Below are 13166 nucleotides of genomic sequence, written 5' to 3' on the forward strand. Positions count from 1 at the left end.
TTGTGTGCTGCAGTGTGAACCAGGAAATGCAGATTGTCAGTTGAACATTAACAGAGACATTTATGTCCAGTGAAACCTCCATCACTCAAAATCCATTAACCTTGATGTTTCGTCGAAGATGTCACTTTGTTGTACCAAGAGAATTGGCATAAGGCACTTTGGTCTTACTTTGTCGCTCCCCTTGTCTCAAATAATACATCAGTGGATATACTAGTATGATATACTATACTATTTAATGGTCCCAAGGACTTTGAGTAAGTTGACTTTCAAATACTTGCAACATATTCTGTGATTACAGAGAAAGGTGATTGTGAGGTTACAAGCATGGCATGTCACAAATAACCAGACTGTTTTCAGTGAAGATGCTATGTTGTTTGTAGTTTGGATTACAATTTGTGAATGACACATTATAAAGAATGTCATTGTGACCGATCCTTGTATATATGTAAAAGCTTGTGGAGTGCTTGTCTTGGAAGTAAAGCTTTGGAAACAAGTCTCATGGTTCTGTTATAATACACAACAGCTCGAGGTGTAAGTATTTTATTTACAAAATGGTAATACATAGACTCTCATGACTGCAATAAGTAAATAGGAGTCACATTATGAATGTGATGACACATCCTGCTGACATTAGATCCGAAACATATTCAGAGTTCCCTTGTATTAAATCTTCCGCTGAATACTTTGGGTTACGTATATCACAGTGTAAGTGGATTTATCGATAAAAAATATGTTTCATGTCTCTGCCACCCGATGGATTTTGTTGATCTTAGAAATCAGCTGATTTTCCTTCTCTCTCAGTTTGGCTGCAACCTCCGTCTGAAATTAGAGCACAAGTTTATGTCATAGTACAAATGTGATAATCAGCTGATGGAGCAGTGTTAGAAAGTAATGCTTACCTGCAAGCATGTATCTAGAACACTATCTAAAAGGAGAAGTGAAGTGTAAGTGATCTTAAGCTCTGTTGACTCTTGTAGTCTTGTTAGAAACTTGATTGAATGATACAACAGAGTATCTCTGGAAGCCCTCCTAAAGGTGACCCTGTGCCTGAGGTTGATAGAACATTGGATTATGACAGAAGAGAAGAAAGGATACAACAGAGTATCTATGGAAGCCTCCTAAAGGTGACCCTATGCCTGAGGTTGATAGAACATTGGATTATGAAAGAAGAGAAGAAAGCATACAACAGAGTATCTATGGAAGCCTCCTAAAGGTGACCCTATGCCTGAGGTTGATAGAACATTGGATTATGACAGAAGAGAAGAAAGCATACAACAGAGTATCTATGGAAGCCTCCTATAAGTGTCCTTCTTCCTGAAGTTGATAGAACACTATGGGGGATACAACAGAGTATCTATAGGAGTCTTCTACAAGTGTCCCCATGCTTCAGGTATATATACCTGGAGCCCTCCCAGCATCTCCTTGGCAACACTCTCGATGACCTCCTTCACATCCTCCACAGACAGCTCGGAGAAGATGTTCTCCGACGTCTTGTCATCCATCTGCAGCTCGCTCACTTCATCAGCAGTAGCTTCCACTGGCTGCAATAAAACATCCTCGTGTTTATATAAAGTGCACACTCTGTAGTGTCAATTACTTTGTGGTGATTAAATTTTATACAGTTATTAAAACCAAGTCTTATTACAATCACAATCACATATTTTGTGAAACCAAAATAAAATTTGTCTTGGTAAAATCTCACAGAACCATAATTTACTAAAGATAGTGTGACATGGTTTGCAGAGATGTCATTGAGTTACCAGACCATGAACGCTTCATTAAGTCCATGTGTCAGATATATGTAACAGTAAACCAATGTACCTCTGGTACCGGTGTTGGAGGGGGTGTGGCAATGTACTGGGTGAAGTGTTCCTCGGACACACCCTCGTCAAGGGGAGGGGGAAATGGGACATCTGCAGCCTTGGCCACCTCCACGTCCAGCTGGAACATCATGTCGCATGATCAAACATTTCACTTTCAACCGATTACTGAAGGTACACATTATTTGGATGTACTACTAAAATATGAAACAAATATATGACTCCAGTCTGTAACCAGTTCAGCTGAAGGTAATAAAGCCGGATTAACAGGATCAAGAGTTTTACTCATAACAGGTTTTATTTCAAAGTAACACCTTGTGACAGGATTTAGGTTAAATTAACTCCTGTTATAAACCTATTCATTGGGATCGCTATTAAGTAAGAGACTTCTTTCTATAGGCATTAAAACCTATTGTGAGGTTTTACTTTCCAGTCGGGTTAAATCTCATAAACAGGGACGTTGTAATGTCCCTAGGATTTTATAGGATATTCAAGTCATATTTGCTATAATATCCCAGGGATTTTATATAATGTCCTGGGTATTTTATTAATATAACTTCCGTTCAGATTGTAACATGTAGTGAAATGTAAAATCAAATGACAAATGTTTTCTTTATATTCCCGAGGATCGAACTCGCAACCTTCATATATGTAGCCCAGTGAGTGTACCACGAGGCTACAGGGGTGTTGATAAGCCTCACTGGTTTTTAGAATGTCCTTTTCAAGATCTGTACGCCAGCAACAGATATTTTACGCATGTTTCCTAAGGTTCATGGAAAGTATTTTCGAAACATAAAAATGTTTTCGGTATATAAGTATGGAAAAACATTTTCCCTCGGTTTTGGTAGACAGAGCATGCCCTGGGGAGAGGGAAAAACCAAGGGGGCTCTTTGCCCCAGGGCATCCTCTGTCTACCAAGTCCTCGTGAGCTTGTTTTCTCCAATACATAACTGGTATTCCAGTGTTTTGAAGAACCCATTTGTACAGTGGCAAACATCCTCTGTAGGTTTACAAGCTTATATACCTGCCTGTATCCTGGCAGTTACTTTGTACTTACATCTGTCCCAATGATTTCCTCAGCTTGGAGTGTTGAGAACATGTACTCGTGCAGTGTGTAGTGTTGGAAGAAGCTGGGAAACAAATATACATGTATAAAGTAATTGATGAGGTGAAATGGGCATTTGGCACGGGGTGAGGTTTACCTGACAACTGGTTGGGATGACTGACAGTGTAGAGGATGTCTCATTACTAGAATATTGGCAATTTTGTAATAGAGGTAGGGTATTCAATGGATTTATACATATGTAATGTTACTTGGTGAGGTGAAATGGGGTTAAGCATCGGGTCCAAGATTATTACACTTAAATAGCATTTTTGCATGTTTGTGAGTGTCTGCTTGTGTTAGTCCGGACTTCTGTGATTTTATAGTGCTATCCCACTGGGATACCACAGGTTAACATTGATGCCCCACTCAGAGAAACAGACACAGAGCTGACCAGTCCTGGATTTATCCCCTTATTGCCGAATCCTTGGAATCTTCAGTTAACCATTTCATTTTTAAACCAGCTGTCTTAAAGGATTGTACAGGAGATGAGAAGAGAAGTGTTCCAAGTCGTTTGCTGCTCACCTGGTGTATAGATAGTTGGTGATTTCTTTGGCCTGGTTCACATCAAAGAACTCCAGTCCTCCGTATTGCATGTCTGGTCCACTCTCAGCTCCAATACCCACAAGCATCTTCTTCATCTCTTTCAGGTTTTCAACCAATGATAGGTGTTTCTCTGGAAACAGACGCAAACTATCACACAACACAGATTTTCAACCACTGATAGATGTTTCTCTGGAAACAGACGCAAACTATCACACAACACAGATTTTCAACCACTGATAGATGTTTCTCTGGAAACAGACGCAAACTATCACACAACACAGATTTTCAACCACTGATAGATGTTTCTCTGGAAACAGACGCAAACTATCACACAACACAGATTTTCAACCACTGATAGATGTTTCTCTGGAAACAGACGCAAACTATCACACAACACAGATTTTCAACCACTGATAGATGTTTCTCTGGAAACAGACGCAAACTATCACACAACACAGATTTTCAACCACTGATAGATGTTTCTCTGGAAACAGACGCAAACTATCACACATTACAGATTTTCAACCACTGATAGATGTTTCTCTGGAAACAGACGCAAATGATCACATATCACAGATTTTCAACCACTGATAGATGTTTCTCTGGAAACAGACGCAAACTATCACACAACACAGATTTTCAACCACTGATAGATGTTTCTCTGGAAACAGACGCAAACTATCACACATCACAGATTTTCAACCAATGATAGGTGTTCCTCTGGAAACAGACGCAAATGATCACATATCACAGATTTTCTGTAACAATACATTCATCCTCAAAATGTCAGTTGAAAGACTTTTTCTTATCTCTTACTTTACTGATTTGTTTGTATCAAGGACATTACTGAAGATAGATTTTTTTCTTCATAAAGTTATCTGAATATTGCCATGTGCTCAGTTTTAGTTAACATGTGTCACAGTTAAATTTATTTCAAGCAATTGTCTTGCAGCTATTGTATGCAGATGTTTTGTATGGTAAATACTGTAGTTTACATTTACAGAAAATAGTGCTTTTCACTTGTATTTATTCTCTCTCTTCTTTGTTTAGGGCCAGTTGAATTACTAGACCAATTTAAAGAAAAGTCTCCCTGAAATAGACATACTTCGAACTGATACTAACAACAATTCAGGGAAAGGCTATTTATCTGTGTTAATGTAAATAGGAAATACAGTGAAACTCACTCCTGAAACCTAGACTTGGAAAAGTTTACCAGCTGACCCTTTACAGATAAATAGGTTGCAAAGTTGATCATCATATCAATATAACTAATAATTGTATAACATACAACATGCACAATACCTTTGACATTGTTGAAGAGTGTGTGTACGAGTGTGAAGAAGCCTGACAGCTGCTGAAGAGAGAATGCCTTCTCCTTGCCCCACCATACAGACGCTGTGTAGAAGTCTAATATGGAGGCCTCCCGCAGGTCCGTTGAGTGACTGTCTAGCTTGAATATGTCGCATAATTTCCTTCAAGAAAACAACAATAATAGCCATCTTGTGAATAATACAATCTTTGGCAATATATGATATATATTTTTTTCATGTTTTTCCTGAAAGTCAATATTGCGACAACAATACACATAAATGATTCTAGAGCTCGGACGGTAACTCATGTTCTCTGGTCGGGTGGATCCTCAGTAGAACCCAGGTACCCTAAGTACTACCTTCATACGTGGTTAGTCACGCGATATATTGTTTATGAATATAACAATAAGTATCCATGGTCACACTACAATTAAGTCACTAATGTTTGCACCTTCTGACTTTAATATGTTGGCGTAAAGATAAAGCTTCAGCGTATGCATGATCAGATCATTTTACATGTGTATCATAATAGTTTTTGCCAGGGCTCCAGTAAAACAATTCCCAAATGGGACATTTGTACCCAAATCTTGAGTGAGTGAGTGAGTGAGTTGGGTTTAATGCCGCTTTTAACAGTATTACAGTTATATGGCGGCGTGTCAGCTTAATGTGGGAGGAAAGTCCGAAGTGATGCAGGTCTCAGACGTTTACCACTTCGGTGAAACCCACGAGTACGGGTATGGTGCTGACAAACCTAGAAACATAATCGGGGCGAACCAGGATTTGAACCCACAATCTTAAGTTTCTGGCTTGCCCAAGGGACGCAACTCTGCACAGCGAATCGCGGCGCCTTAGATGACTTGGCCACCCGTGCCCCCACCCAAATCTTGAGACCTACAGAGGTACCCAGGCAGGGACGGGTAATAGGGGGTCGGGTACCAGGGTAGTAATTTTGGACTCATCCCATCTCGAAATGATTCCTTACACATCTTCTCATGCATATGTTCTTGAATCATGATTTTCTCCAGTTGTAACATGTTCATTCAGATCCTGCATCCCGATGATTCCAAACAAATACCAACACCAAACCGTAATTAATCTGTGCTACCTACATCTGTATGTGTTCTATACTGAGTGCCTGTAGTTCTCGGGTCTGGTCTGCTGTCAACACCTTGAAGGCCAGGGCTCCTTCCCGTTCATCTGCCTCACCGTCCTAGACAATCAGAAAAGGTGCTACAGACACATATAGAAGAGGAATGTTGCCTTAATCAGTCTGTCATGAACAGTTTGGATCCAACCAACGGTTTTGTAGTGTTATTACAGTGCAACAAAATTATTATTAAACCTTAAAAAGAAAAATACACCATATTTGGGTTATTTATCTTTACTGGTAATACAGTATGTAGAAGATTATACACTGTAGGTTTGACTCTATGATACATATTTCACAATCGTACAGATGTGATATGATGATAAGATGATGTGCAACGTCATTAATAAATAATAAAAAATAACGTGCTGATTTAGAAGGTGGTATATACAGTTAACATGTCATGAGGCCAAATACAGGTTTCTACTCGGAATACATATATATGTAAATTAGCCCTATTTGTCAGGTTCTTTTAAAGACTTGAATGTTTGTCAATCATTGATTCAGCTCTGGTTTTAGAGAATATTGAAACAACAGGTGGTCCCCGTCAGTTGCACAATAAGCATTAGAAGGAAGCATTCATAACAAATATTCTTATTACGTTGATACAAGATCTAATTTAGGGTTGTCAGATGAATCTAAATTTATTTAGTCTTGTAACAGTCTTTGTTTACATCCTGAGCTACGGATGAAACTTCAGATATGTTTATTATTTATCATGATATTTGATGGAATACAACAAAATCAAAGTGTACCACTGTCACTTTTTTCTTATGTTTTCCATCAGTCTTGGCTGAGGACAAATTCGATGATGATCCATGCAGAGATGCTTTACTTGCTCTGGATGCGATTTTAGACTGGCTTCTCGTCGCCATTTTCGTTGCTATGACAAACTTGACAAATGGACCGCTCCGGTGATGAGAGCGCGTCAAGGGAAATAACTGCTACTTACCTTTACTTTGGCACGCCGCCTGTTGGACTGAAAGATAAAGGTCTTCCTTTGAATTTGAGCGTTAATAAGGGACAGTGAATTACATAAGCGTATTCCACATACTGTTATATTTAAACAACCATTTGTTCTTGAAGTATGCATTTTTGTATTGAAAGTAATACGACATAAAAGAAATGCATAAACTCTAATGTACCCAGCAAACACAAGAGAATACTGAATAGCATCTCCGCAACATGGACTGTAGTCGTTCGTTGGTTTGGTTGATTTGTCGTTTTACGCCGCATTCAGCAATATGACGCCGGTCTGTAAATAATCGAGCCTGGACCAGACAGTCCAGTGATTGATATCATGAGCATCGATCCACGCAATTGGGATCGATGACATGCTTCAACCATGTCAGCCATGTCAGCATATTGCTGAGTGCGGCGTTAAACAAAAACAAACAACCAACCATGTCAGCGGGCCTGTATCACAAACATTTAGTCCCAGACATAAAGTTAGGCTATTAAACAAATTAGATAGATAGATAGATAGATAGATAGATAGATAGATAGATAGATAGATAGATAGATATGGAGCCTAGAAAATGCTTAATTTCAGAACCGAGGCTATAAAGCTTTATTCTCTATAGGGTCTGGGAGACAGACTAAAGTATCACGGGTAATATATATCAGTTATATGACGGTTACCTGTACATAATCGAGTCTGGGCCAGACAATCCAGTGATTGATAGTTTGAGCAACGATCCACGCCGACCGGGTATACGTGCCAATTCACCAACCAAGTCACATACCTTATTTGTAAGACACCTCACGAGAATTTAAGACTTAAGACTTATAATAAATAAATGAAAATACTTTAATTGTGTTTCAAAGGCTTAAATAGCCACATAAATATTTTAACAAGTTTAATATATTTATGAAAACAAATTTTCACTGTTGTGTTTCAAACACGATCAATAAGATATATTAAATCCTTAAAACACATTGTTTTCATTTTGATTATGATCCTTGTTTTGGAGTTATTGGTTCAAAGTTCATTTTGCTTTATACACATGTGAAACATTTATTATAATAAAAGCAAAACAGTTTAGAAACCTGTACATTATAAAATTGGGACGTATTCATTTCGGTGTGCCCTTTCGTATTGACCACCGTCATATAGCGGGAATATTGCTGAGTGCGGCGTAAAACAACAAACCAACCAACCAACCTTTCGTATTGAGTACATAATCAACCTCTACATTAGCAAACTTTAATGAACCAGACTGCAACTTACAGTAGAACTAATTCTGAGAAGAATTCTAAATAAATTACTTTAATTGTAATTACAGTATAATAAAGAAGTTGTTGTCCATAAAACATTAATGTCTACTTCGTCATCCGCCAACTCCTAAGAAATGCCTATCAAACAATTACTGTGGCAATGGCATTTGATGTTGATTTCGTATGCTCTTCGCATCTTTTTCTTATAGATTGATATCGTGCAAACTTTTTCTGTTGAGTATTTTTATTTATAAATGTTAACTACCATAGGTATTATTAATGATTCCCAAACACGTGAATTTATTTACTCAACGTTCTGCAAACCTGACACGTTTGTGACAAAATCAGATATCGCTTTCAATATATGCACAATTAAGTAAAAACTAAAAATAGAAATAACTAAATCTGACAACTGGGGTATCTGACAACTGGGGTATCTGACAACTGGGGTATCTAACAACGGGGTATCTGACAACGGGGTATCTGACAACGGGGTATCTGACAGCCGGGGTATCTGACAGCGGGGTATCTGACAACTGGGGTATCTGACAACTGGGGTATCTGACAACGGGGTATCTGACAACTGGGGTATCTGACAACGGGGTATCTGACAACGGGGTATCTGACAACTGGGGTATCTGACAACTGGGGTATCTGACAACGGGGGTATCTGACAACGGGGTATCTGACAACGGGGTATCTGACAACTGGGGTATCTGACAGCGGGGTATCTGACAACTGGGGTATCTGACAACGGGGTATCTGACAAATGGGGTATCTGACAACTGGGGTATCTGACAACTGGGGTATCTGACAACTGGGGTATCTGACAACGGGGTATCTGACAACTGGGGTATCTGACAACGGGGGTATCTGACAATGGGGTATCTGACAACGGGGTATCTGACAACTGGGGTATCTGACAGCGGGGTATCTGACAACTGGGGTATCTGACAACGGGGTATCTGACAAATGGGGTATCTGACAACTGGGGTATCTGACAACTGGGGTATCTGACAACGGGGGTATCTGACAACGGGGTATCTGACAACTGGGGTATCTAACAGCTGGGGTATCTGACAACGGGGGTATCTGACAACGGGGTATCTGACAAATGGGGTATCTGACAACTGGGGTATCTGACAACTGGGGTATCTGACAAATGGGGCATCTGACAACGGGGTATCTGACAACGGGGTATCTGACAACTGGGGTATCCGACAACTGGGGTATCTGACAACTGGGGTATGCACCCGATGCATACACTTGCTACTTGCGACCAGCATGGGATGATGGGGACCAATTCTAACCCAGACTGATCCCCTCTGTGTTCGTGTGGCACAGACGTGTGATTGGTGTTGTGAACTCCGGATTACTCACTCAAAGCTCTCACTCATTACCAATCCATCCAATCACTCACCCAATCCACTCACCTCCGGCCCAATCACATCCACCGGTGTAACACTGTTTTATGCATAGTCGTATGACACTGTGTCATGCAGAGTCGTATGACACTGTGTCATGCATAGTCGTATGAAAATGTGTCATGCATAGTCGTATAACACTGTGTCATGACTAGTCGTATAACACTGTTTCATGCATAGTCGTATAACACTGTCATGCATAGTCGTATATATAACACTGTCATGCATAGTCGTATAACACTGTCATATGACACTGTGTCATGCATAAGTGTTGCCTATAATATCTCTACAATTTGCATGCCATCAATGCAATGTTTCGGGGAAGGCAGTTAAAGAGAGTAAAGAACATGTTCAGGGAGATTTTCAAACGACATTCAAAGCTAAGTAATAATTAATACACTTTATGAATATGTTTAACCCAAAGATGTTTTGAAAGATAACTTCATGTTTTATCATACAATCCTTACGCATCCATGGGTATGCAGTGTGTCCGTATACTCACCCTGTCAGGTATACGGATCCGAGTACTTGGTCTACTGTATGTTATTTCTAAACACATGCAGTGTACAACAATGACACTTGAAAACTACTAACTGTCAACTATTGTAAAGTGAAAACTGTTTTGTTCGCTCCATAGTGTTCATTCTTTACAGAACGTGGATAATATTCATGCTACCACCGCTCATCTAAACCTAAGCGCTGGCTTACCTGGCGCCATCTAACAATGTAGAAATAGGTAAGACTCTAGCCAAGTTTCAAAAAGAAATGTCAAATCAGAAACACATTCGTCTAGTCAACTAATAGTTCATGACCCGTAAGTTCCAGGTGAGAAGCATCAAGAGCTGTTTGTTTATTAAAAGACAAACACACTCCATGTCGTTTCAAAGTAAAATGTTTTTCACATTACTCTGATACGAAAAATAGTTATTCTGGTATGTATGTGCTAATGCTTTCATAAATAGTATTACGGGAAGTAATAGAAAGTAAACATACTATAGGCTTTACACACCAGCCTTCACACGACCTACTCCAGACACTCTTGAAGCTGACACCCAGCACACCCCGAGCAACTAGTGTGTAGTGTGTTTGATACCACAGTCTATATCAATAACAATCAGTCATACCGCGACAACGCGCGTGTCTGCAACCCTTTCATACTAGATTATGATACATATACTAGATATACCCATGTCATAGGTGAGAAATCGTAGCTATTTTTTCATTTGTCTTCGATTGTACTACGGCACATGTAAAGCCACATGTTGGTTGGTTGTTTTGTTGGTTTGATGTTTAACGCCGCACTCAGCAATATTCCAGCTATGTGACGGAGGTCTGTAAATAATCGTGTCTGGAGCAGACAATCCAGTGATTAATATCATGAGCATCGATCCACGCAATTGGGACCGATGACATGTATCAACCAAGTCAGCGAGCCTGACCACCCGATCCCGTTAGTCACCTTTTACGACAAGCATAGTCGACTTTTACGGCAAGCATGGGTTGCTGAAGACCTATTCTACCCCGGAATCTACACCCGATTGCGTCGATCGATACTCATGTTGTCAATCACTGGATTGTCTGGTTCAGAATCGATTACTTACAGTCCGTTACTTGGAATAAGACGTTAAAAACAAAACAAACATTGAACATTGATTGTGCTAAGGTTAATTTGTGGTAAACATTATGAGACATATTACGGTATATTCTGGTTACCTAGGAATGTGTATTTAGAACAATGTTAAATATGCTAAAGATTGTTTGTATTTACCATTCTGTATCCGGGAGACAAAACACAACCGGCGTACAACTCCCTCGAGTTCCAAATGAACAACATGGAAATCAGGTAGCTTAGACGTTAATCCGTAGCTCGCACTGATCGGATTAACGTGTCGTGTATCCATGTATAGTAACACATAGTTGCGGGTATCAGGATAAGTAATAGCTTTAATGGTACACCCATGAAGTGCAGTACATCTGATGGTTTGCTTGTTTGTTGTTTTACGTCGCACTCAACAACATTCCACCTATATGACGGCGGTGTGTAAATGTTAGTGTCTGGGCCAGTGATCCTGTACGTGAGTGACATCACGAGCGTCGATGACATGCATCAACCAAGTCAGCGAGCCTGAGTACCCGATCCGTTAGTCCAAGGGGGGTTGCTGAAGACCCTCGTGCGTTATATAGATCGTCCGAGATTAATACAAATGCATGTGGACTAGGCCTACGTTGTTTTCTACCAAAATCTAGTTATTTTCCATAAACTACTAATCCGTAATGAACTTCCGACTAGTTGGATTGACAAATGGAGTCTGCCCCTAACGAATTCTTTCCAACATTTATCCCCGATAACATCCGTTTAATCAATATCCCATGGCTTCCGACATACAAGCATTTGCATCTCAACCTTACACACGCGTCAGCATACCCGTACTCCCAAACTCCTACCCTGGAACACACCCGTTATCTCTACCCTAGCCTTCCCACAAACAAGAATAGTCGTCATTGTAGTGTATTCTCCTTATAGTTGTTTACATCTTGTGTGATACAGTTTCCCGCAATATCCAAGTACACATTATCTCATTACGTCATATGATGACGTCATGTAGGAATGCGATGTCTGAGTAAACTACGATGGCTTCCATCCATGTTCTGTTGTGTTTGGCGTGCATACTCCCGAGCAGAAACGTGTGAATACATGACAGTCATTACCGAACTTGCCAATATTCCCGCATTCCCCTTTCCTCGATCGAATACATCCATAACCTCCATCCCAGGCCTTTCAACATAGCGACAATACCCGAAGACAATACCAGAAGCCATATCCGTATCGTCTCTGTGGCTATCAAGTTCATCAATAAACCGACATCTCCCGTATTCAACCTCGACCACACCCATAATTCATAAAAGCTATATGCCTTCCAATAAACACTTATTTCCAAGAAGACCCTACCCACATCCCACACACCGGTATTCACATGTAACCTTATCCCAATACACTTGTGACATGCGGTCATGAATTTCTTGGGGAGTACTTTTCTCTAACTTAAAAAAAACTTGATGTCTGCTCGGGGCTCGTTCTTTTCCATACACGTTCAATGGGCTGTCACTAATACAAACGGCCTCAGACCAAATACACTTGCAATGAACAACTCAAACAATGTACTACATCGTTAGAACTTTTTAACCAGCCCTCGTACCCGTATTCCAACCATGACACTTCAACACATCAGCATTTTTTGTATCACCCCTTCGTGTAAGAATCGCTGTTACAATCTCATATCTATTACATTTGTGAACATGTAAGGTTAATCTGGGAGACAAGGCCAGATATATCACTGACTTTGTTAATGGCGCTGTAAGAATTCTAAATGAAACTACATTGATATAACCAAACTGCACACTCACCTTGCCCTTCGGTCGCGACATTTTGTCCCCTCGCGACGGACACTGGGAGTTCTCTCGAATCTCCTCCCACGTTAGGAGGGGGATATCAGTCTCACGTTGCGTTAACTTTGTGTAAGATCCCCCAATTAATCTCGCGTGTGGCCACGCTGAGATTATCTCTGTTTCGACTCAAGCTAGTCACGTGACACCCTGGAG

General features: G+C 40.1%; 1 protein-coding gene across 1 annotated transcript; it reads right to left on the bottom strand.

Annotated features, from left to right (window-relative positions):
- Positions 1-536: 536 nt before the first annotated feature.
- On the bottom strand, positions 537-6800 carry LOC139452697 (ciliary-associated calcium-binding coiled-coil protein 1-like). The gene is made up of 8 exons (XM_071234247.1): positions 6681-6800; positions 5888-5988; positions 4771-4940; positions 3448-3598; positions 2878-2950; positions 1822-1941; positions 1401-1541; positions 537-819 (listed from the first exon to the last, which is right to left on the bottom strand). The coding sequence occupies exons 1-8, from the start codon at positions 6798-6800 to the stop codon at positions 736-738; spliced, it is 960 nt and encodes a 319-aa protein (XP_071090348.1). The 3' UTR covers positions 537-735.
- Between the last annotated feature and the right edge of the window lie 6366 nt (positions 6801-13166).

Source organism: Haliotis cracherodii, unplaced genomic scaffold, assembly GCF_022045235.1.
Source record: "Haliotis cracherodii isolate W230 unplaced genomic scaffold, xgHalCrac1.p SCAF_9, whole genome shotgun sequence".
NCBI classification, from domain to species: domain Eukaryota; kingdom Metazoa; phylum Mollusca; class Gastropoda; order Lepetellida; family Haliotidae; genus Haliotis; species Haliotis cracherodii.

Bases quoted from the DNA above. Each gene is read 5' to 3' on its own strand.
- LOC139452697 (XM_071234247.1), bottom strand. From the start codon at position 6,800: ATGGCGACGAGAAGCCAGTCTAAAATCGCATCCAGAGCAAGTAAAGCA. The intron at 2,951-3,447 runs GTGAGCAGCAAA...TTTGTTTCCCAG, and splicing joins ACCAACTATCTATACACCAG to CTTCTTCCAACACTACACAC. The intron at 1,542-1,821 runs GTACATTGGTTT...GTTTTATTGCAG, and splicing joins CTCCAACACCGGTACCAGAG to CCAGTGGAAGCTACTGCTGA.